This window comes from Chiloscyllium punctatum, chromosome 37 (genome assembly GCF_047496795.1).
Source record: "Chiloscyllium punctatum isolate Juve2018m chromosome 37, sChiPun1.3, whole genome shotgun sequence".
Taxonomy (NCBI): domain Eukaryota; kingdom Metazoa; phylum Chordata; class Chondrichthyes; order Orectolobiformes; family Hemiscylliidae; genus Chiloscyllium; species Chiloscyllium punctatum.
In genome coordinates this window covers 30177630-30202899 of record NC_092775.1, presented here as the reverse complement: position 1 = coordinate 30202899, position 25270 = coordinate 30177630, and the positions used below count along the sequence as shown (strand labels likewise).

Sequence of the window (25270 nt, the reverse complement as noted above, 5' to 3'; positions counted from 1 at the left end):
AATGTGGACAATGACTTCCTGCTGGCCCCTCTCCCTTGTGAGAACATTCTGCACCCTCTGAGACATCCTTGATCCTGGCACCAGGGAAACAACACACCATTCTGCTTTTTCTCTACTGGCCACAGAAACGTCTGTCTGTACCTCTAACTACCGAATCCCCTAACACAATTAATCTCTTGGAAGCCGACATACCCCTCGTTGCATTCGAGACAGTCTCAATACCAGAAACTTGGTTGCTCGTGCTACGTTCCCCTGAGAATCCATCACCCCCTACATTTTCCAAAACATACCTGTTTGAAATGGGTACATACACAAAAGACTCCTGCCCTAGGTGCCGATCTCTCTCACCCTTCCTGGAGTTAACCCATCTATGTGACTGTATCTGAGACGTTTCCCCCCCTTCTTATAACCGCCATCCATCACATACTGTTGCTGTTGCAAATTCCTCATCACTTCTGTCCGTCTCTCCACTCGATCTGATAAGATTAGCATCCAACAGCATTTAGGGCCGATATAATCCACAGTAACCCTTAAATTCTCTTTAAACTCCCACGTCTGACAAGACGTACATAGCACTGCTAAGGCAATTTTTGCTCCTTCACAATTTACAGACCCAGAAAATAACACCATCTTATTCCTCTACAAACACTGCCCCAGGTTAAATTAATAGCTATGGCTTATATTTTACGTTTAATCAAGAGACTCATCTCCAAAAACATATAATCAAGAAAGAATCCACTATACTCACTACTGCAGCCTCTCTCGGACAGACTTAAAACAACAATTAATTTATCTGATTCTGTGCTGTGACCTTCGCCCAACAGTTCCTCAAAGATTAGGTGTGAATGTCACTGTTTGTTAATTTTTCCAGATGCACTCCGATGTCCAGCGATACCCGAATTCAAACAGCAAATGCAGTAACTGTGCAGGTGTTCGCTCTCTCTCCTGCACTGTCCTCACCATGTGCTTCCTTTGCCTGCTCTGCTCCCTCTTAAACTGCTGCTGTTTTGAATTTTTTTCCCCAAAGTTCCAAAACAATGCAACAGCATATAAAACAGTATTTGCTGCTCCTGGAATTCGAGGAAATCACCTCAAACACCTAAAATACCTCAAAAAGAAAGGAGCAGCTCTTACAGCCAAAAATGTTTCCTGTCCTCCATCTTGGATTACCCAGAATCCCTTTATAACATGGAGTAATAGGATAGGGGAATGGGTCTGGATGGGTTAAGCTTGAGTGTGTCAGTGTGGACTTGTTGGGCCAAATGGCCAACTCCACACTCTAGGGATTCTGTGAAGCAGACACTTTTGCTGTCCAGCAACAGGTCATTAATGGTGACTCAACTTGTAGCACCAATATCACGCGGTCAAGATCAACTAACTTTACGCAGATAAGATCCTTCTTGAAGCTCTGCTCAGCACTGCATCATCTATTAATTTACCCAAAATGCTAAATACTGGAAAAACTATAATCCCAATTGAAGGGGCACCTATTGGACAAGCTTTCTTTCACAAGTATCCATAAAACTCTGCACCAAGATACATGCTATAAAATTTGGAGTGAATCAGATATCAGAAATAAAATTTTAAAAAGTTAGCAGGTTCAAGTTAAATTTGGATTGTTACAAAGTGGTAACAAATTCTTAAATGCTGTAACTTGAAAGCTATTATACAAGTTGAGTTTTACAAGGGATGCTGTTTGTGTTTACAACTGTTAGCCACTTGCCTAGAATTTAATGTGAAAGGAAGACAACATGCTTTTAAAATGGAAGAAACTTAAAATTAAAACAACAAACAGATCTGCTTAATTACTACCAGTTAATTCTGTTAGGAAATGCCTGGAGGTACCGTCAGTAACACCAAATAAATGCCCAGACATTTAATGGTTAAGGTATTTTATTCTCTCGCAATGTGAAATGCCTATAGACCTTCTAAGTTATTTCTTCACCTTTCTTTTCTACAAATACCACCTGATGAACAAAGCCTCAGTTTCACTAGCAGTTTTGGAACGTTAAGTAGAAACGTGAGTTGTTAAAAGAGTGACCAAGCTGTAGCAAGTAGCATCCACAGACAGACAGTTTCATCCTCGGTGAGAAACATAATACACAATTTATACTGAAGATTGCTTTATGACAGCAAAGCAATTTTGGTCAAAAGGCCACACATCAATAAAAGACCACAAAGGCAAATGACAAGATAATCGTCAATATCCATGGAATTTTACTCTAGTATGAGAGAATTAACTAAGTAACTTTAACCAACCAAACTACTAAAGAGTAGTTTGTTGCAGACCAAAGGCATCATGAATTATTGCGGTTTGGGGGCAGGGGAGGGATTGGTGAGACGGGAAACTGAAAAAGACAAAAAGAAGTTCAGTTTAAAAAAAAATACAATGAATTAATTTTTTTAATTCCCCCCACCCCCCCAACCATGCATGACAGCTTCCATTTTAAAATATTTTTCTCTTGCATAAAGTTCAAATGAATTTTTGCAGAGTGAGGCTTATAGTAAATTTACCCTAGAGGGAGCAGTAGACACATTATGAATAGTTGTAATTTCAAAAATATTTAGCTAATGGAGTCAAGACAAGTTAACTCAAACAAAAAATAATCCATGGGCTTTTATTTACTCATACAGTTGGGAAAGCAGTTGTGTTCACTCTCAGGGTTAACAAATCTTTCAATTGAGAGTGACCAACATAATTGTAATTCATTCTTGATGGTGTCTCACATTCCTGCAGTGGTCTGATTGAAGATGGGCTGCTCCTTATGTTCCACTTGCAGAGAAAGTGGCCACAAATTCCAAGGGTCGTCCAGATTTTTCACAGAAGGCTGAAATTTGGGACTTCACTACTTGGATCTCAGGAAGGATGTACAGCCCTGGAGTACGTCCAGAGGAGGTTCATAAGAATTGTCCCAGGGATGAAAAGTTTAATGCAGGAGGAACGTTTGAAGTCTCAGTGTATATTTGATAGAATTTAGAAGGATGAAAGGTGGGGGGAAAGAGGGGGAAATCTAATTAAAACTTCCAGAATAAAGAATGGCCTGAAGAGAGGTGGTGTTGGGAAGATGTTTCTATTGGTGGGAGAGACTAGGACCTGAGGACATAGCCTTAGAGTAAAAAGGGAAGACCTTTTAGAATGGAGAAAGGAGAAAAACTTCTTCAGCCAGAGAGTGGTCAATCCATGCAATTCACTGCCACAGAAGGCTGTGGAGACCAGGTCATTGAGTATACTTAAGACAGAGATAGGTAGGTTCTTGACTTTGTCAATGGGATCAAGGTTTAAGGGGAGAAAGCAAGGAGAATGGAGTGAAGAAAATTAGCCATGATTGAATGGATGGGCTGAATGACCTAATTTCTGCTCCTATGTTTTATGGATCAGTTAGTATGCTGTGAATTATAATGATTGCAATCAACCAGTATATGGACCTGAGAAATGGCACTGGCATCAAGTTATGGAGTGTGTTCCAGTAGGAACTATGGAATTTCTGGCTGGATGTGTGGAGCTTGAAGTCTTGTCTTAGCTTTTTGAAAAAATATAATTGTCAGTTAGTGGCATTCTTTGTAGTGTAAAGTAAATGGTTGTGCAAGACTTAATATTTGAGTTATGTTAAGCTCTGACATTACACACACACAGAGTCTCTGGAAGTGAATCAGTTTGCTGGATTCTGGCATGTCTCCTGATACAGGCACATGGATCTTATCTACCTCCTGTTAGTAACATTTCTCAAACCCAAGAGTTAATGTAACCTTTATATTGTTGTTATTGTTATGTATCACAAAAAAACTTTGTTTCTTCTGCTGAAATTTATTCATGGCCCATCCTTCACCATACAGGCTACTAAACATCCCCTTAGGTTTGGTTGCAACACTCCATTCTAACCACAAGTCACCTGTGGTTGATATCCCAGCTTCATGCTTAATAGAATAAATGTGATCAAAGGTATGCATTATCAGCTCATTACTACTTTTTTTTGAGGAAGCTTCAGCAGGTCCAATATGCACTTGCACAGGAAGTCACAAGTTGGGTTGGTCTCAATGTCTCCGAAATAATCCTCAGGAATTTCCTGATAAGGGTACCTACTATATTTATGTGGCAGTTCCAAGGGTGAACAACAGTGCTATACTGTTAGATACACAAGGGCAAGGAAAGCATTTGCATAAAATGTATTAGCTCTCCTGTCCCAGATATAACCACCTAGTGGTCATTCCAAAAAAAAAGAAAGCTAATTCCTGGATTTTAAAGATATTTGGCATAAGAAATGTTATCTTTGTAGAATTTGAAGAAACACTGATCTCTTACGCACTTGGTCAAAAAAAAAGGGTGTGAGTTCAAACATCAGCTTGGCTTTGGTGCTTTCTCCATATCCCCAACAGCTGGATGTAATAACACATTTACATTGCTGCACATTACCAGTTTTGGCTGCTTGCATATCTCCATTACCACTCCTGTGCCTTCTGTTGCTTAAATCCTAACTCTAGAACATTTTCCCCATATCTTACTGCCTTTCTATTGTTCTCTTTAAAACACAAAGATTTCTTCACCCAAGCTTTTGGTCACCTATCCCAATATGTGCACACAATTTGGTGTCACATTTTACTTGATAACACACCTATGAAACAGCAACTTCCTGGTAAGATGATGATTATATTATTAATAATAATAATAATAATAATAATGTCACATAACTGAATGATCTGTGTGATGAAAAATGGAAACATCCAGACATTAGAAAATAATAACTAACTATCTATATATTTGGCCAAAAGTCAATGTGAAAAAAGAAGAAACCTACAAATAAGCATAACAGTTTTTGGGGAGGTGAGATTCTAAGTGTGAAAACTAAAGTCTACAATACAGTGGAAGAAGCGAGGATTGATTGACAATCACATAAATTAACTACTTAGAAATGTGTTGGCAGACTCTGTCCAGTCTCAAGGAGAAGACTGAAGCAGAGAAAAACAACAGTAGGCTCTGCTGTGGTAACTCCCAGTTGAAAAGCCTGCCAAGACACCGTCAGTTGGCAAAAATAGTGTAATGTTATCAAACACCTGTAACTTGGCAAGAGAGAATGACAGAAGGAAAGTAGCCTTTAAAGAAGATCAATCGACTCAGAAACGTACAACCACAAGGAAGATGTGATAAGGAAAACCCGACAAACCTATGTATAGCAGGCATTAAAATAACCCATTGAGTTTTTCAAAAATCATTTGAGGGTATTTTATTCTGCAAAATTCTTCCCAAGGCAGGTATTTTTTCAGCAAAGATTATGGATTCTAAAATGAATGCTCCAAGAAGATTTAACTAAAAGGTTAGAGTCTCATGCATTTTAGATCATTAAAATACACTTTTGACTTTTCATAAGATAAATATCTATAAACAGGTTATGCCTGCACAGTGACTGAATGTTCCTTGAACTTCAGCTTATCTGGGAAGTTTTGCAATTTTTTTTCAAAGCTCTGCTTACAAACATTCAAAATCCATGTAGAATCTGAATGAAGTAAAGCCTCACAATTTTATCCAGCCTGGAAATGTACAATCCAATTTCACCTTTTTTTCCTTTAAAACATATCAAAAGAAACTTAAATAATGAAACCGCTTTAAAAGCAAGTTGAAAATGCTCTCAATTATACAAGGCAAAAGTGAGAACTGCAGATGCTGGAAACCAGAGTTTAGATTAGAGTGGTGTGGAAAAGCACAGCAGGTCAGGCAGCATCAGAGGGGCAGGAAAATAGACGTTTTGGGCAAAAGCCTTCATCAGGAATACAGCTCAATTATGGCCTTCATCCCCTCCCCCACTCACCTATTGTACTCTATGCTACTTTCTCCCCCCCCCCACCCTCCTCTAGCTTATCTCTCCACCCTTCAGGCTCTCTGCCTTTATTCCTGATGAAGGGCTTTTGCCCGAAACATCAACGTGACTGCTCCTCGGATGCTGCCTGAACTGCTGTGCTCTTCCAGCACCACTAATCCAGAATCTGGTTTCCAGCTTCTGCAGTCCTTGCTTTTACCTATACAGCTCAATTATAAAAATCAACCATTGTGTCAGAAAGAAACTGGTTAAAACACTTCAGAAATTTATGCTTCACAGCAGATACACCACTAAAAAAAAATCTTCTATTCACTGAGAGTGTGACAAAACCAGTGAAGAATAATTTCAAAAGGAAGAATTGACATTTATATATCACCTTTCACAACTTTAATGAACCAAACACTTCAGAGACAATGAGTGCTTTTGAAGTATGGTCACTGGGACAGTGTTGGAAATATAACAGCCATTTTGTATACATCATGGTTCCATGACAGCAATGAAATAACAGATAAAATAATTGGGTTTTCTGCTCAAAAGCTAAAATTTGGCAGGAGACCCTTGGACAACTCCCTTTCACTTTTTCAAAACAGTGGCGTGGAATACTTTACATTTACCAAAATCACCACAGCTGGGGGTTCACTGTAAATTTACACATGGCAATGCAGCCATAAAAAATTTAAGATTATATGCTCAGGTCTATTGAATAGGGTTTGAGCAATTTTAGCCAAAGCAAATAGAATCTCCTGCATGCTTGTCTGGAGAAGATGTCTCTGCCCAGTAATGATTTTGTTGAATCCATGTAAAAAAAAACTATTTTTAGGTTTTTAATTAGGAGAAGTTTTGATTAGAACAGTTTCCCCACCTCGATTGTGTCCAAGATGAAGTAAATATAATATTAGAGGACCACAGTGGTTATTAAAATGTCCAGATCTGCACTGCAAGCACAATAACTAAGTTATTCAAACACACTTGGCTGGAGAGATGGGGATGAGGATGATGAGAGGACGAGGACAAGGATGGAGGACAGAGAGAAGGAAAAGTCAGGGAGAAGCAATTATGAAAACCTTCTCCCAATCTAGTTTTCAACCAACACGCATCCATGTGCGCTTCAGCCAGACATAGTGCATAGTGATCAGAGATGATAATCCCTTGTAGATTTCCTTTGCTATGGTGCAGGGATGGAAGCAAACCTCCCCAGGCTAGAACTGCTGAAAAAAGGTATTTTCTATGTGGTCCCTCAATATATCTGAACCTCAAAAGCTCTAAGAGTGAAAGGAAATCATATCTCCTCAGCAATACAAAAAGCAAAAAAAGGTTCCACTTTTGTTTTACATCAACTTAACTAATATAGTAATTTGCAGCAATTACTATGTCATTGATTAGAGAGTTTCAAGTGAACAGTTGGGAAACGAAGATGACTAGCTACCTGGTTTCTTACTGTTACTCATAACATTGAAGGATCAACTTACCATCCTGCATTGAAAAAAAGATATAAATGCATTTAGGTTCTTTTATCTAAATTTTGTTTAAAAAAAAGACACACTATGGTATGATTAAATTACCACAAGTCATCACAACTAGGTTTACATAAATCGGTGTTTTAACTCCAAAATGCATACCAAGTTTTTTTTTGAGAAAATAAATTTATTCAGAAAGGAGAAGTGTGTCAGTGATTAAAATCTGCAGATGATGTAATGCAGAGTACCACCTGTTCGGTATGATGCCCAGTATTAACATCTGATTTGAACACGATTTTCAGTCATTTAACTATCAATGATTGGGAAACTTAAATTATCTAATTAGCTGCATGCACACGTGCTGAGCAAAACAAGTTTGAAATTACAACACCGTCAGGCCACCTAGGAAGCAGTTCTAATTCCATATGTTCAGATTCCTCAAACCTCCAATATTATTTAGCTAAACAATTCTTTATGAAGAGAAACAGATGTCCAGTAGCATCACAATATTCCAGAAACATCACAGGATCCTCACTTACTACATTAGTATTCCAAATGTAACCATTTTCAGTCCTGTATTTCCTACACTGCAGTAATGATCATTCTTTTAAAACCCTTCCCTGGCCGAGAAGTATTTGGTTCATTGATGTGGTGAAAGGCACTATTGTTCTTTGAGACTACTTGTCACCTCCTGTAAATAAAAGAAGCCATTGAGTGAAGAGAGATTTTGACCCTTTCTGAAGATGTACCTTTACTGTGAAACAGATTTCTGAACAGTTGTAACCAGCCAAGACACTGTGTGCTAAGTACTGCTGTCAGGATTGACTGGAACTGCACAAGTTATGGGGGGGGGGGGGGGTGAATTTTTTTTGAAAAATCAGATCAATTACACCTTTGCCATGAAGAAATGGGTGTCCTATGGAATGCGCATGTAATTTATATTGGTTGTGGAGATCATCTCAGCTTTTGTACTTCATTTCAATGGCAACACTTTGTGGCTAAGTCAGATTCCATTCACAGGTTTTATAAAATACAGACAGATCTGCACACATTTCCTATATTTCCTTCTGTTTGGATAACTCTAGTCTATAACAAACAAAAGGAATTATGGAGACTATAGCATGGTCAATGTTCAGAGACTAACTGATCATGAAACACAGGATCTCAAAAGTGTTTGGGGAGAGTAGCACACACCAGGATGTAAGTGTCACTAAGATGAAACTAGTGTAGATTTGAAATGAAAAGACACTGAAGATTTGAAGTAGAAACAAAGTTCTGGAGAAACTCAGGAGAGCTGACAGCATCTAGAGAAGAGAGAAAGAATGTCAATATATAGAGTCCAATAGGACTCTTCTTTGAAGACACTGAACTCTCAAGTGGTAACTTGTTTTTCTCTCTCCATGGCTGCTGCCAGGACTGCTGAGATTTTTCAGGTTTAAGGCAATAGAGGTATTTATTCACCCCTTACAAAGTCAAAAAAAAATTAGCGAAGAACTTCACAGGAAAAATTAATTCCTTCTTTGTGCACACAATAGATTGATTTACTGTCACATGTATTGAGATACAGTGGAAAATAAAAGTGTTGTTTTGCATGCTATGCAGGCAGATCATACTATACAAGGTTCTTCGTGGTAGCCGAACACAGTGCAGAATAGTGTTACAGGTACAGAGAATGTGTAGACAGCACCAGAGCAGAATGGGAGAGATCAAAATTAATATTTGAAAGGCTCGTTCAAAACATTTGACAACAAAGGGGAGGAAGCTATTCTTGAATCTATTTATACATGCTTTCAAACTTTTATATCTTCTGCCCAATGGAAGAGGGTGACAGTATATCCATGGTGGGAGGGGTCTTTGATAACATTGGTTGCTTTCTCAAGGCAGCAGGAAGTATAGTTGAAGTCAATGAATGGAAGGCTGGTCTGCTTGATGGACTGGACCGAGTTCACTACACTGTAGTTTCTTGCGGGTCTTGGGAAGGACAATTGCCATCTCACACAGTGATGCACAGATAGGATGCTTTCTACGGATGTTCATATAAAGACTGGAAAGAGTCCTTGTGGACCTGCCAAATTTCCTTTGCTTTCTGGGAGGAAAGAGAAACGGTGGTGCGCTTTCTTGACCACTGCATCGGCAAGTGGGGGGGGGGGGGGGGGACAAGCTGTTCACTTTCTGGAACCTGACACTCTCGGCCATCTCCACCTCAACTCCATTGATGCAGACAAGGGCATGCCCTCCACTTTGCTTCCTGAAGCCAATGACCAGCTCCTTCATTTTGCTGATGTTGGATAGATTGAGTGCTTTGTGGTATGGTCTAAAAGGCACCAATCTCTTTCCTGTACTGACTTGGTGTTTGAGATCCTATCTACAATGGTGGTGTCATCAGCAAACTTGTTACTGGAATTGGGATGGAATTTCACCACACAATCTTGGAGCATATAGAGTATAGTAGGTGGCTGAGTATGCAGCCTTGTGGGACACCAGCGTTGAGGATCATGGTGGAGGTGAAGTTGCTGCCTATTCTTACTGACTGCACTCTATGGGTCAGCAAGTTGAGGATCCAGTTACAGAGGGGGAAGCCGAGACCCAGGCTCAGAGTTTAGAGAAGGGTTTGTTTGGAATTGCAGTGTTGAAGGCAGAACTATAGCCAATAAGTAGGAGCCTAATGTAGATATCCTTGTTATACAGATGTTCCAGGCTTGAGTGTACGGCCAGGGAAATGGTACCGGCTATGGATCTGTTGCTAGATGAATTCCAAAAGGATCAAGGCAATTTGTAGGCTGGAGTTGACATGAGTCTCATGTAACCTCTTAAAACACTACATAATTACGCACTTTATAGCTACTGGGTGGTAGTCATTGAGACATACAGTCTGCATGATTGTTATGCTATATAATGTCTAGCTATAAAAATGATATGTTTTTAAAAGAAATGAATGGGAAAATAGCATTCTTTGGATTAGAAGCCCAACTCACTTAATTTTGTAATGAGGTCAGAGGGTGTAAATTTAACCAGAAGCAATGGATTTTATATGCACATTGCCTTGCAAAAAATGCCCAGTCATCAGGTAGAAAACAGTACGTATTTACATAGAATTGCATTATTAAAGAAAAAGGCTTGCTAACAAACTGAATGGCCCAGAGACCAGGATAATAAACGATCTATGCAATAGATATGCTTGCCTGTCAATGCCAGCTGGAGTGGGCAAGCTTTTTAATTAAAAATGTATACCTTAAGAGAACCTCAGACCACACTACAACAGATACCTTAATAGCATAACTATCCAATTCGACTTTGCTATTGTATATGAATTCGCTTTTAGGACTGAGAAATACTGTGTAGATATCATTCTCCTGCTTCTTTACAACACTGGACTACACTGAAGTATTTCATTGGCTTTAAACGGTTTCAGGATGTGCCAAAGCCACGAAGAAGGTGCACCTTCTTTCTTGTGTCACGTGCTAGAGATCAGTCTTAGTTTTGACAGAGACAATATATTGTTGGTATATTTTAATAAGTTTGCTTATTTACATCTTTGCTGCTCAGACAGAGCATAAAGACAGCTTTTGAAGAATTTATTATGCAGAGCCAAATGCAGAGTTTTTGTGCAATTCAGTAACGGGCTCAGTGACCTTGTCCAATATGTTAAAGATGATTCTAAAATTTTACCTTGCTCTGTGCAAAGTTGAGGCAGCAACACCACTTGATCTCAGCACCTTTACTGGAGATCTAGCTGCAGAGATAGAGACAGAGAGACAGGAAGAGCTTGCTAAGCAGTAGCTCTAACTCAAATCGTCCAGATATCACTTCAGAAATAAAAAATTCACTTGCCTTTTGCAATATTGCGTCAATGCTTATGGTCTTGACTTACAAAAATGAAGTGTTGGAAGATTCATGGAAGTGAAAATGCCCTCAAGGTATGGGAAGGAAGATTCGAAGAGAAAAAAAACACCCAGAAAGAAGGACATTTTAAAAAAAAATACTTCCCTACTATAAAAGAAAGGATGTTACACAGATGTACGATGAGTGCAAAAGCCACAGTTCACAGAATACAGTCAAATGTGCGCAACAAATTGCCCAATTATACTTCAATGAGAAGCCCGCCAATCAGACAAGAGATATATTTCAGCCATTGCAATTATAGAATTACCTCCCTGCTCCCCTCCTTCAACACCTCCCCTCCCCGCCCCCCCCCCCCCCCCCCCCCGCCACCCAACAAAAAGTTTACCCAGTCTATCAGAAAACAATGCCATAAGAACAGTTGGAACATCATAAGTTAACAAAATCAAATCCTTTTCCTTTTCCTTTTAGCCTCCTGTAATAAGTTATTCAGGCTTCACAGTTCTTCAATGTGTACACTTCAGACAGACAGTCCAAAGGAAACAAAGCAAACATGGTAAACCAGCTAAGAGGCTGAGAAGAAACAGTTGTCTTTGTCTCATTAGTGAGACTCTGTGAACTTCCTATACAGATCATAATCAGTATTCCTACCCGCACTGGAGGCTGTTGGCCTGGTCCTCATTGGCTTCAATTTCTCAGATAAAAAGTCAAATAAATGAAAGCAATTTATTGATTTCGAAACTGTTAAGCAGAACATTTAGACAGACATATAAATGGCCTTGTACAGTATGCATCAAACCAGCACACAGAACAGCAGCAAGTTTCACAATGGAAACTAACCTACCATAAAAAAAGCGCTCAAGTTTTTAACATAATTAAAATCTAGAGCTTGGGAATAGTGGCCTTCTCCTCAAAAGAGTCTGCACTGGGAAGCCAGATAAAAAGATAAAGTCATATAGTTGTTGAAAAGTTCAACAACTTCCCAAAACTCCTTGCATTACTCCAAGCCTGAAATACACCAAGTTCAAGTCCAAATATTACCGCAGGATCCTAAAACTGAAACATTTTTATATGGTGTTAGATAACTAAGTCTCAGCAACACTGCAGTTAGGTTATACATACATTTCATTAACCAAGTACCAGTATGATTTCAATAAAATCACAATGATTTTTTTTATTTACAAGACAACCATTAAAAATAGCCAAATTAGATTGAAGTGAGCTAGATTCAAATAACACTTGTTGTTGTAAAGCAGTTTTTCTTTTTATGGATTAGAGTAGCAGACACTACACTGACTAGGTGTTTCATGCTCCACTTCACAGAGAGGTCAAACACCCTCTAATAATACAGGTTGGTTTCAGAAACTTAAGGACATGCCTAGCTTTAGACAATTAAGCAACAGTGAAGCTCTCCAACAATAAAAAAAGTCGTACAATTTTAATTATTAAAACCCGAGAACAAATTAGCCCAGGCCACGGTGTGAAAAGCTATACTCAGACGTATTAAAAAAGGGGGGAAAAAAAAAGTTCTCTTCAAACTTCACTTGATTGTTTTTTTTCATTATTCTTTTATCTGGATTCTAGAATTTCAAGAATGTAATCTCCAAGCATCCTGTAATCCAATAAATGTTGGGAATGCACCAAGCTCAGCAGGGAATTGAGACTCAACTGTTGCCAAATGGTATTAAGACAAAAAGAAAGCATTAAGCGATTCCAACAGGGCAATGCAAAGATAAGGGTTGCATTCTACAGCAACTCACAGAACAATTAACGAGATGTTCAAATTAACAGTTTTAATACCCTTTCAACAGCATAAACCTTCATCTAAAACGCAAACAAAATACCCTGAAGAAAGAAAATAAAGATAAAAAGGAATACTTAAAAATGAGTGTACATATATCAGATTTCACAAACTTTAAAATGAACAAGTTAGATAATTTTTAAAAACTTAGGACATTGGCAGTATTTCTTTAAGTGATGTAAGCATAATATTAACATTCAATAATATACAATAACCCTTCTAGAATAGTTTGAAAATTTGTCAAATTCAGTTAGGGCTCAAGCAAACCTTTATGCCAAGTACAGTATTAGGATCATATCTAAATCTCTGACAAGGGAATAGGTCATATTTTAATGGTGACACTAGCATCATTTTCCTCCTATTGAACAAATTTATTTCCCAACAATTCACCCCCAAATATTTCCATTTACAACCTAAATTTTACACAAGAATACCTGACCTAGTATAAGCATGTGACCTTAATCTCCTGGATAAAATGCAAGCATATAATTCAATCTCCCTTAAATCTAGCCAGACCGTGCAACAGTTTCTTCCCACAAGCCATCAGGCTCCTTAATACAGTATGCTCAGACTCTTTCCCATTTGGAAATCTTTACAGGATTTCAAATTGCAGCTAGAAAAATGTCTATTATTCATTATTCTTCTATTACACTAACTTGTGTGTTTTGCACTTCTTATGTACTTTATGCTGTGTACGATTGTGTAGTTTGTACTGTACATGTAGCACCCTCAGTCCTGGAGGGACACTGGTCTCTCTTTCCTTTACTGTATCAGTTGTATATAGCAAAAATGACAAGTAAAAGCTCCTGTACTTGGTAAACTGACCTTTTCTTCAAAAGCAATAAAGGTAAAAATGTTAAATGACAATTAGTATAAGAAGCAACTCAAGTGAAACATTTCAGTTAAATGAAGGAAAGTTCAATGTCTAATCACCACTTTGGGCATACACACCCAAGAAATGCTCTCTAATGCTTACATTCCAAATACACTACAACTTTTTGTTTATGTCTAAAATCCTCCCATTATATACAGTAGGAAAGAAACTGCCCTTGCCAGAGTCAAAGCAAGTAGAATTCAAATGGGGCAATATAAAATTTACACACTACGCGAACAAAAAGATGGCAATTATTAAAAATTCCATCAACTTTTGTGTAAAATCATAAAGGTTAAAAATGGTGGAATTACATTGATACATAGCATGTCCGATCTCTGTAAAAAGAACAGATTGGACCACCTGCTGGGGGCAGAATGCTGAAATCTTTCAAGATAAACATCTGGTTTCTTGGTGTGCTGCTTACACAATAACTGCAACTAGAAGGATTAACACAGGAGGGCACCCAAGTCAAGCAAATTGTGCTAAATGTTCACAGGTAAAGAGGTACTGACACAGACACAAAATTCAAAATGTTAACAATGGCTTAATTTCCAGTTTAGGACAACATTCAAATTTCTGAGACTTGGTTAGAGCCATTTAACAAATCACTGGCCTTTCATCCATGGCACAAAACCTAGCCTTGATTGATCAGGCAAAGGTATTGTTTATTAAAAAGGTGATGATGTGAAGCAAACTTTGACATGTTCCAGTTTCGTTCCTAGTAGTGTGAACATAAACTACAGTACAAACTAGCTCAAACTGACAATCTTAACTCAACAGGTTATAGCATGACTGGTGTGGAAATAAGTTCTTCCCACACAAACAAACAAAAATTGCTGGAGAAATTACATAGGTCTGGCAGCATTTGAGGAAAGACAGGGGGAAAGTGAGGACTGCAGATGCTGGAGATCAGAGTCAAATAAGCTCATCAGGAGCTTATCCTCAAAAAAATCAGCTTTCCTGCTTCTCAGATGCTGCCTGACTGGGTGTGCTTTTCTAGCGCCACACTTTTTGACTCTGAAGGAAGACAGCAGAGTTAACATGGGGTTCTGATGAAGCATCACAGAACTCAGGATCAGCTCTTACATGATGATATATCATCAAGAGCAAGGGCAGCTGTACCTAACTTGGGTGTACCCCATGCCGACAACAAGTGCCTCAAATGGCAAATCTTCCATTCTCCCACAATATTCTTCATTTTGATAAACTCAAATTTTAATAGTTTGGGAGAGATCAAGAAAAGGAGAAATTGGGAAATCATGCCTATGAGAAACCATTGACATTTAGAAGTCAAGTTGCTCATAGATAAAGGTGTATACGGTGTTTGCACTAACAGGATATTATAAAGACTCACTATATAATGGATAATACATAAAAGCTGTCACTTGGATATTTTACCACCCACCTGAGATGAAATTGTAGATATCACTTTCATTGGGTTGAATCGGGTGGACTGGCTAGAGTAGATGCAATGAAGTAATAAGTGAGGAAAAAGAAAAAAAAAACTTTCAAGACCAAATAATTATTCCACTTCACGCACTGCATTCCTACACCAACAGGCAATGAAGCACAGCCCTCTACCATATCCCATAACATTAAAATTTCCCATGGCTAATCCAACTAGCCTACACATCCTTGAACACTACAACAACTTCAATACAGCCAATCCCACATCTTTGGTCTGTGGGAGTAAAGAGACCCATATGGACACAGGGAGAATGTTTGTGTGGAGTTTGCATAGTTGCCTGAGACTGGCATCGAATCAGAATCCCTGGAACTGTGAGGCAGCAGTGCTAATCACTGAGCCATCATGCCATCCAAAAGTCAAATACAATACTTGGGCTCAAGGTGTGTCAAGTTTGCATTTTTTCATATTATGGTTACAAGTACAAATATATGCCACGAGTGATGCAAACAATTCAACAATTTGCATTTATATTGTTCCTTTAAAACACTAAGATCTCAGAGCACATCATAGCAGTGTTATCAAAACAGCAATCAACACCAAACCAAGCCATATAAAAAGGAGAAAGCAAGACAGGTAACACCTAAAGTAAATAATTAGTTTGGTTTTAAAAACAGTGTCTTAAAAATGAGAGATTGAGAGAGGGAATTTCAGACAGAAAAGAGTCAAAAGGCAGCAAACTTGGCATGGGTGACATGGTGGCTCAGTGGTTAGCATTACTGCCTCACAGCACCAGGGACCTGGGTTCAATTCCAGCTTCAGGCGACTGTCAGTGCATAGTTTGCACATTCTCCCCGTGTTGGTGTGGTTCCCTCTGGGTGGTCTGGTTTTTTCCCCACAATGCAAAGATGTGCAGGTTAGGTGAATTGGCCAAGCTAAATTGCTCGCAGTGTTCCGGTATGCCTGGAGTAATGGGGAATGGGTTTGGGTGGAATACTCTTTCCAGGAAGAGTGTGGACTTGTTGGGCCAAAGGGCCTCTTTCCGTGCTGTAGGAATTCTAATAGTAATATTGATTAAAAACTGGTTATATAAGGCCAGAACCACAAGAACACAATTGTGGTGCTGGTATATTGTCTATCACATTTGCAAGGCATATGAAGATTAACACCATTTAGGCATTTGACAGTATGAATAATCACTGAAGAACTGCGAGAGAGAGTTAGGATACAAATTTTGGGTAAGCTCAAGTTTATGGAGGGTAAGATGTTCAAATTTCACAACACATAGGTTACAGTGATTTCTTCCTAGATTGACAAAGAGCAGGTAAGCATTGACTCTAGTTGCAGCATGGTTTCACAACTGCTTTCAGCAGTTCACTCAACTTACCATTCTTTTTGAATTAGTACCAAAAAGGATAGTCAAGAGTAAGACGCAACTAGATGAGCTGAACACAATACTGTAAAATCCAAGCAGGTTTCACCCATATTTCCAGCAGAGCCAGTGAATGGTGATAGTATTAAAACGTTAAGTTCTTCCTGCCTAGACTTAGATCCAAATGAGGTAAAAACAATGACTGCAGATGCTGGAAACCAGATTCTGGATTAGTGGTGCTGGAAGAGCACAAGCATCCAAATAGCTTCGAAATCGACGTTTCGGGCAAAAGCCCTTCTTATTCCTGATGAAGGGCTTTTGCCCGAAACGTCGATTTCGAAGCTATTTGGATGCTGCCTGAACTGCTGTGCTCTTCCAGCACCACTAATCCAGAATTAGATCCAAATGTACTACTCTTCTTGATGAAAGCACCATTAAGCCTTCTGATGTGTATGGTGCTGTTTATGAAATACATCATGCTGTTGAAGCTACTTGTACACTGTCAGCTAGTTCTGCTCACATTGGAGGCATGGGTCTCACACACAGTCAACAACAAACAAAGTAAATTTACCAAGTTGCTAAGGCTGGCAGCAGCAAAACAGCTTTCTCCAGCAGCCAACTTAAGCAAACCCAACAAGTTGAGGTTTTTTTTACTGTTATACAAGTATAGTGCTTAACTGAATGTAAAACAGTTAAAATGATTTATGAAATAACCTACTGAAGGAATTATCAGAATACTTGTACAACAGAGCTTACAAAAGTCACATATTTAGTATCACCAGGATTCCAAAACAATAGCTAATACATTGTGTTAAAAGTTACATAGTCAAAAGACATTTATGGTATTCTGAATTAATGATGCAAGAAAATACCTTTTCCATGCAGTATGCAAGAAAACATGAAAGTGTTTTCTTATTGATTCTAACCTTGGTTTTTATTTTTTTTAAAAACACAATTTAAAGCAGTTTGTATGCCTGATCACAAAGGATTTTAAGTTTAACCATCTTGAAAAATTATTTGCATGTGTAAATTTTTAATATTGATGTAAGACTATAGTGTAGCTTAGAAAATTAATTAGTTCTTAAAAGCTGATGAGAACACATCCACTGACATTTTCTCAAGAAAGCGGTGACTCAAGATAGCTGCTGAATAACTTAAAAGATCTAGAAAAAAGGAGGCTGTCGAAAGAAAATGTTAAACAATGAAATTTTCAAAATTTCCCCAAGGAAAAAGGTATTAAGACAGGAAATTTAACTCAGGAACTAAAGAACTGTACATTCCTGGTGAGCACCTCCAATAGACTCAAGTTGGTAAACAGGCTATTCCAAGTCATGCTTAACACAACCATGGTGTTAACAGTAAACTAAACAACGCAAAACCCTGCTGCCAAGGTCAATTGCTTGGGAGCCCTAATTGTTAGCTTGACATCAACTTGCCACCCAGCAGGCCCAAGGAGGCAAAGGTTACATCAGCAGTTTCATGAAGACGTTGGTGCTCTTGTAGGAATCTGCTGTACAGTATGACATTTAAAAAAACACATGCATAAGACGATTTGCTGAATCTCTTTCTTCAACAAAAAAAAAATCCATTAAGCTAACAAATACCAGCACTGGTTAGCTAATTCGAATCATCTGGCTTTTTACTAATCTATGATTCCAACAGATTTCAGAGTTTGGCAGAACTAAAATTAAAATCCAAATTAAATAGATATTCTTTGAAAGAAAATCTCTCAAGATCCTCTTCTGGGAATTGTCATTGGTAACAACTTATAGGCTTGGCACAAACCAATTAGTTTTATAGACCATTGCAAAAAACTTTTTCACTGTGTCAGATCTGTATGGTAACTTTGTATTGGAAGAATTCACACAGGAAACAATTGAGTTTGGTTTGAGGGATTAGGGACAGTTTTATTCTACACATCTTAAATTAAACTAATATGGATGAGCAAACAATCAAAACATCATGCAACTTCTGCCCTAACGCCATGTGGACTGAATAACATAATATTTTAAACTTAATGGTGACATCTCTTTGCAGCTTTCAAAATATTTCTTCAAAAAAAATATCAAAATTTAATAATTTTCATGAAGCATTATCAGAAGAAATTTATGAAAAACGTTAGTCAATTCACAGTATTTAAAACAGCAATGCTCAACATTTGATTTACTTAAAATCTCTAAGGTTGCAGACTGCAAACATTTTTCGGCCAAATTGATGAACCATACATGAAGACAGGCAAATAAAAACCATCCATCCTTAACAGGAATTGTAAGAATGACAATGTCTAGGATTAAAATTGAGAGAGTTAGGATGTGAATGGGAAGTGAAGGAAAACACACATCCGTTCTTGGAAGACATTTCCTGCCAGTTACAGACTGGAATGAAAGTTGACAAGCTCAATACAAATCTTCCAACAATCAACCTAGATTGATTTGATTTTAAATATGTTTTCCTAAGAAAAATTTTAAAAGGTGACAATTTTCTCCTCTTTTCTTTCCCCATCCTGGAGGGAGGTCATGTATCCAATCAATCTAATTATTATAAAGGTTGATAACAAAAAAGGCAGCTTTAGTGTTTTTTGTAAACAGTTGTTTAGAGTCAAGACAAAACAATACTAAACGCCAGATAAAAACACACAGCTTTTAGTTGATTAGTGCCACTGAAAGTCCCACAACCCCATAATCTTTCAGAGAAAAAAACATTTAAGTTTCACATTTCCAAGCATCTCTTTATTGCACCACAGCTGGCTGGATACAAAAGAATGAAAGGCTGTATGAGAAGCAAAGTCTACAATTACTGTGCATTTACCAAAAAGGTATTCCCCCCCCCCTCCCCAGTTAAATCAACTCTTTACAGCCACTTGTACTGTAGATTGTGGAAGGAAAATGACTTCAAGTAATCTGTGCTTTTCATATCTCCTGATAAGGTAAACTAGCTGATGGGGAAAATATCATCATCTTTTAAGTTAGTATAGGTTTCTGAGAAAGCTGTGATTATCACCAATACTAAAATTAATTTGGATCTACTAGAGCCTCCCAACAACCCAACTTCAGATTTGGAAAGCTATTTATCTTTCATATATTACTTTAAGTTTGAAGACTTTGAATACTTCAAAGCAGAATTTTCTTTACCCCAACTTGAATATAGTTTTTGTTCCAAAAATCAAAATTCCTTCATATAGAAGCTAACACTGCCCATTTTAAAACATGCCTGATAGAGCAAACAAGTTTGATTCAGTGGTTAGCAAAGTCCAGCTTCAGGAGACTATCTGTGTGGAGTTTCACATTCTCCCTGCGCCTGTACAGGTTGCCTCCCACGATCTAAAGATGTGCAGGCCAGGTGAATTGGCCATGCTAAATTGCCCATAGCATTCAGGGATATGTAGGACAGGTACAATAATCAGGGGTAAATGTGGAGTAGGGAGAGAATGGGTCTGGATGGGTTACTCTTCGGAAGGTCATTGTGGACTTGTTGGGCCAGTTTCCATACTGTAGGGATTCTAAGTAAGTTATGTCATACCAAGTAATGATAACAGTTGTCTAACTCTACACATTGTCACCTTTTTTGGTTACTCTGCTGCAGTTAATTTCCCTTCAGGTGAGGGAAGGGATACATTGTTTTTTGGGGTGGGACTTCAAAATGTTGCTCTATACACATCACATCACTTGCATAATCCTGAGAAGTCGTCAAATATATGCAAGGAAATCAGCAGTTTAAAAAAAACCACAATGATCCCTGCAAATTCAAAGTTTCAATGAAAAGGACAACAGGCTGACTTTTGTTAACTCCCTCCCTAAGGAAAAAAAAGCAAAATAATTCACTACATACCTAAAATGAAGCAAGGAAAATCAAACTGACAAAATTGGAGTCAAGTATTTATATAGTCTATGGACAGGGATAACCCACTACATATCAGAACAGAAATCAGTTAAAAACGTGATAAAATTTTATGGATTGAGCAACTAGGAAAATCGATATTTATCGATACTGGGTGAAAATGAATCTTATTTTCTAGAAATAAGAACAAATATTCTCCGACTTTAAACCTAAAAGATATATATATGCCAGCACAAACTGGGTATAAAGATGAACTTTTGACTAAAATATAGCCAGTATGCAAATCATCTTCCCCTTGTGTGGTGTTCAACAGATTAGCCTCAGCAATATTAAAATTAAGATCCCTACACAAGACAACAATATATTTGAATCATTTCCACTTGTATCTTTGTTCTGAGAAGGACAATGGACAGTAACAAGTAATTCACAAAGACTCCAGGGGCATTTGAGTTTCTATTCATTTGGTGGTAATCACAATAATGATATTACAGTTCTTCTTGTGTACAGAATTGTGTGAAATTGCACTGTTTGGTCTTGAGGTAGCTGGATAAAGCACAATTTTCAGGTTAACAATGAAACAGCAATTATCACTGTACAGTCTTGGATAATTCTCTGATCCAAACAATGGTATTTGGTGCCGTAAAACATCCTCTTAGTCAAGAAGGAAAATTAAGTCCCAAACTCACTTTGCAGCAATGAAATATTATTATGGTATAGTTACTGTTGTAATGTAAAAGTTAAATTTTGTAAATTGTCCAAAGTTACAAGCACTAAATCATTAAGAAATGTTTTGAAGTAATATAGACTAGAATGCTCATTTTGAACAGATATGGAATGATCCAAAAACAATTTGCATAAAATATTGTAACATCACTCCAGATGTTTCTTCCCCTTCCCCCATTGTGAAGAGTAAGGTGACCTTGGACATGCCAGCTTTGAGATTTCACAATTAAAAATGTTATGCACTAAACAATACTGGGATGCAGGTAGATTTTTCTCAAAATCTTCTTTACACAGCTACATTCATCTCAATTTCCCTTTTTGAGAGAGAAAAGAAAGGAATCAATTGGTGGATGCCTCACCAAAACATTACTTTATTTGCGTGTAATGTTTTGTTACTTTCAACCTATAACTGCACCAGACTACAGTGCATTTTGTCAATATCTTGTTATTGACTTTTAACATTACATATAAATTTACCAAATCAGACTAGCTCAAATTGATGCTCAGCCAACTGACAAAATTTCCTTCAAAAGTAGCAAACGGAATAAACTGAACGGTCATTCAAAATGTCACCAAGATTGATGCTGAAATGCTCAACAATTTTAAAACAACCCCTCCACCACAGCTCTACAAAGCCCTAATTTAACACAAGGGACAGATTGCTTTACAGATTGTGCACAATCTTGTCTGACACTGCAATACATCTTTGTACTGAGATTCACAACAGGTAGGTTATTTAGTTTTTAAAGTGTTCGGTTATTTTGCATTGGCTATATAAAAAATGCAAATGGTAATCGGCATGTAAAGTGGAAGCAAAGTAAGCAGCATAATACTGTCAAAAGGAAAACATTGGTGCCTAATTTGCAAGTTTCTGGGCTTATCAATTTCTATTTGTTCAAATTACTAAAGTGACAGCAGTGTCAGCTGCACGGTAAACATGACAGCTTTCATTATAACAGAGTTGCAGTAGTATCAATACAAGTCAGGGAGAAAGAAACTACTTGAACCAAAACATTCTAAAATAAGATTTCATTTTAATTTCACCCCCTCCATGTTTAAGTTTAAAGTCAAACTAGGCATTCATAAAACTGCTTGAAGACAAACTAAAATTATCAAATTCACACTGCAAATTGAAGGATGCTTGGTGAGGGGACTGGCAAATAGAAGAAAGCCAAATGATCTCTACTTTAACCAGAGACCCTACACTACAAGGGTCTCTCTAGACTCCTCTTCAACATATCTCCCTCTCCCTTCAGCTACCCTGTACATTACTGCTGTCCAAGCCACATAGAAAGGGAAGGGACACTTGCTTTTTAAAGCTGGCATGCAGATGAGCTCCTTTGTGCTAAAGGGATACCCAGGGGTTTCACAAGCTTTTGTGCCATGTGTTAGTACACATACAAGCACTACCATTCCATCCCCCACTTGCACTCAAGATATAAAGCACTGAAGTAGAAGTTACAGAATGATTCTTCAGAGCACATTAACATTCAAAATGGTTCTTTGAGGATTTGCCACTGCAAACAATGGGTGGGTCGCAGGACAGTTAAGCACTTGGACAATAACAAATGTTGGGGGGAGGGGGCAGAGTTCTACCACCAGCATAACTGTTGAGCAAGTAACTCTGTTTAATTTAATTTTACAAGCAAATGACTAAAAGTGTGTTGGTGAGTCTGGCCATCCATGCTTCTTGCACACAACTGCAATTAACTGCAATACTAATGGGTTCCAGCTGTATTACATTAGGGGAGATATAAATAAAACCCCATTCCAGAGAACACTGGGGTAAATGTAACAACGTTTTATAATTGATATAAATATAAACTTTAAAGTTGTTTTGAAAAAAAACATATCAATACTCAATATCATTACCATAAGACACTTTTTTGTTGATTCATGTTTAAGATATTTTTATGTGCAGATAAATACCAATCCAAAAAAACTACCACCACGTGCTCCAAATTAGATCTCCATCAATCATTCGTGATGCAACGCATTTTTAAAACAATCTGCAGTTACAATTTTGTAAAACCAATTTAAAAGGAGATATAATCAAGTTTGAATGTTATCAGTGATAAACGGCATACCGTTTTCAACCCAAGACTAGAGGTGCAAAACAATAAGGCTGTGCGTGTGGCTTTTAAGGTCTTTGATATTGTAGTTCAGTTCGATCTCACGCCGATACACTCCAGAATTGATAATACGCTTGCAGCGGAGTACTGTATACTCTTAAAAATAAGGTTTTACTGACTCACGGATTAAAGTTTGCATAACCCATATAAATCCATATTGGCATCAGTAGATTGGAGGTATCCCAAGTCTCATTTCTTCTGAAGGGCTAACATCTAACCTGAATCCCACTTGCAAAACAACTGCAACTTCTGTGACATTTTTTTTAAAAAACAGAACAAATGCGTCCATTGAGTGGCTGTAGGAAGTCGGAAATCAAAGATGGCTGTAGGTCATGGCTCGGAGTCCAGGGTGATCGCGATCTCGCCCTATCCACAGCACACACACAAAAAAGCCCCTACTACCACCTTTCAAATTAAAAACAACCAACAGCTTTCTTTTCTTCAAGAAAGTGCGAGACAGAACCAAAGCAACACACTTTACTCTTTAAAGAAAAGTTGATCAAAATATTATTTTTTAAAATTGCACATAAAACAATATCGTGAACGTTTATTGCAAACAAATCTGAATAGTACAATCGCGAAACATGATAAGCCTTTTAACAAGTTGCAACATCAACTGGTAGCGAGCCGCATAGAGATATAAACGAAGCTCCGAATGATTACAAAATATACGAGAGGCAGGTTAAAACAAAAACAGGAAAATGAAATATATGTAACATAATTGTGACAAGATAAGATAGGAGCTTCTTTGTGTTACATGTTGTAACTATTTATACCTACCTCGATCAATACGAGTGAGTCACGCTTAGCGTGCGCATCAGACCCGTCCCATAATTGAGTCAAACACCCCCTAAAAATGCTGGTTTTACAGTAAATCTGATCGCACCGATGGAGAATAAAAGTTTACTTGAATTGAAATGCAGGGCAACCAGGGTCTGCTCTTTGATTTTTTTTCTGGGAGGGATTTGCAGTCGGTCAGCGGTCAGAGCCCGGGTCTTGCTCCCTGCGGCCACGGCAAGGACATGAGCACTGGTCATTTTCCCACCCCCACACCATCCCAATTTTTACATCTTGAAAAGAATTGAACAACTTTTTTAAAAAAAAAACAAAAATCACTCTTCTATTTCATCCCAGGTTGTCCCTCAGTGATTAAACAGAGAAACTATTCCGATCTTTTTCAGATCTTCATAGCTGATAACCAGTTCAAAAAGATGTGACGATCCAAGACACGGAGCGGTCACGCACTCCAAGAGAGAGAGAGAAAACACATAACTATTTTCTTTACATAAACTATTTATTTATCAAACAAACCATGAATGATGAAACTAGAAGGTTTTCTCTAATATTCCAGAGAAATGCATCTTACCATTTCCAACTATGAGCTGCTCATCCGAGTTGATGTGCTGGGGTTTCGCCTGCTTGCGACGCGACATGGTAGATGCATCAGTAACAAATACAAAAAAAATTCAAACAAATTCTTGGAGTTGCCAAATTACTCCATTAAGTGGAGTGCGCATGTGTCATGGTAATTATGATTATCAATAATGCATTGCGATTTATCATAGGCTCCTGACAGCTGATTGGCTTGGAGCCAAGGGCTCTCAGATTATTCAAATAAAAGGGGGAGCCTGCGAACGCGCACGCGCCCCCCTCGCTGGTGCACTCTGGGGACTGTAGTCCTGGCTGACAAAGCTGCCCACCTCTCCCCACTTCAACTTCAGCAACAATGTCCCAAACCATAGTCCCACCCCTTGCACTGTCAAACACCTCGTCGGTCTGATCAGTTCGAGTTCATGGCAAGATCTCTTTGAGGTCATCACTGACATTTTTTTTCCAGTCCCAACTTTTGTTCTCAGCATAGTCTCAGAATGAAGGGGGGCACCAATTTAAAGTCACAAGTCGCACAACACCAAGTTATTGTCCAACAAGTTAATTTGAAATCACAAGCTTACTGAGCATAGCCACTTCTGAAAGCTTGTGATTTCAAATAAACCTGTTGGACTACAACTTGGTGTCATG

General features: G+C 38.1%; 1 protein-coding gene across 4 annotated transcripts in view; it reads right to left on the bottom strand.

Annotated features, from left to right (window-relative positions):
- Positions 1–24765, bottom strand: part of sall4 (spalt-like transcription factor 4) — a 46103-nt gene extending 21338 nt beyond the window's left edge. The window contains exon 1 of one of the 4 annotated variants that reach the window (XM_072556525.1): positions 24618–24765. In XM_072556525.1, the coding sequence (XP_072412626.1) occupies positions 24618–24684 (67 nt within the window). In that variant the 5' untranslated portion in view covers positions 24685–24765. The other 3 variants (XM_072556527.1, XM_072556526.1, XM_072556528.1) reach the window with 3 other exon arrangements.
- Between the last annotated feature and the right edge of the window lie 505 nt (positions 24766–25270).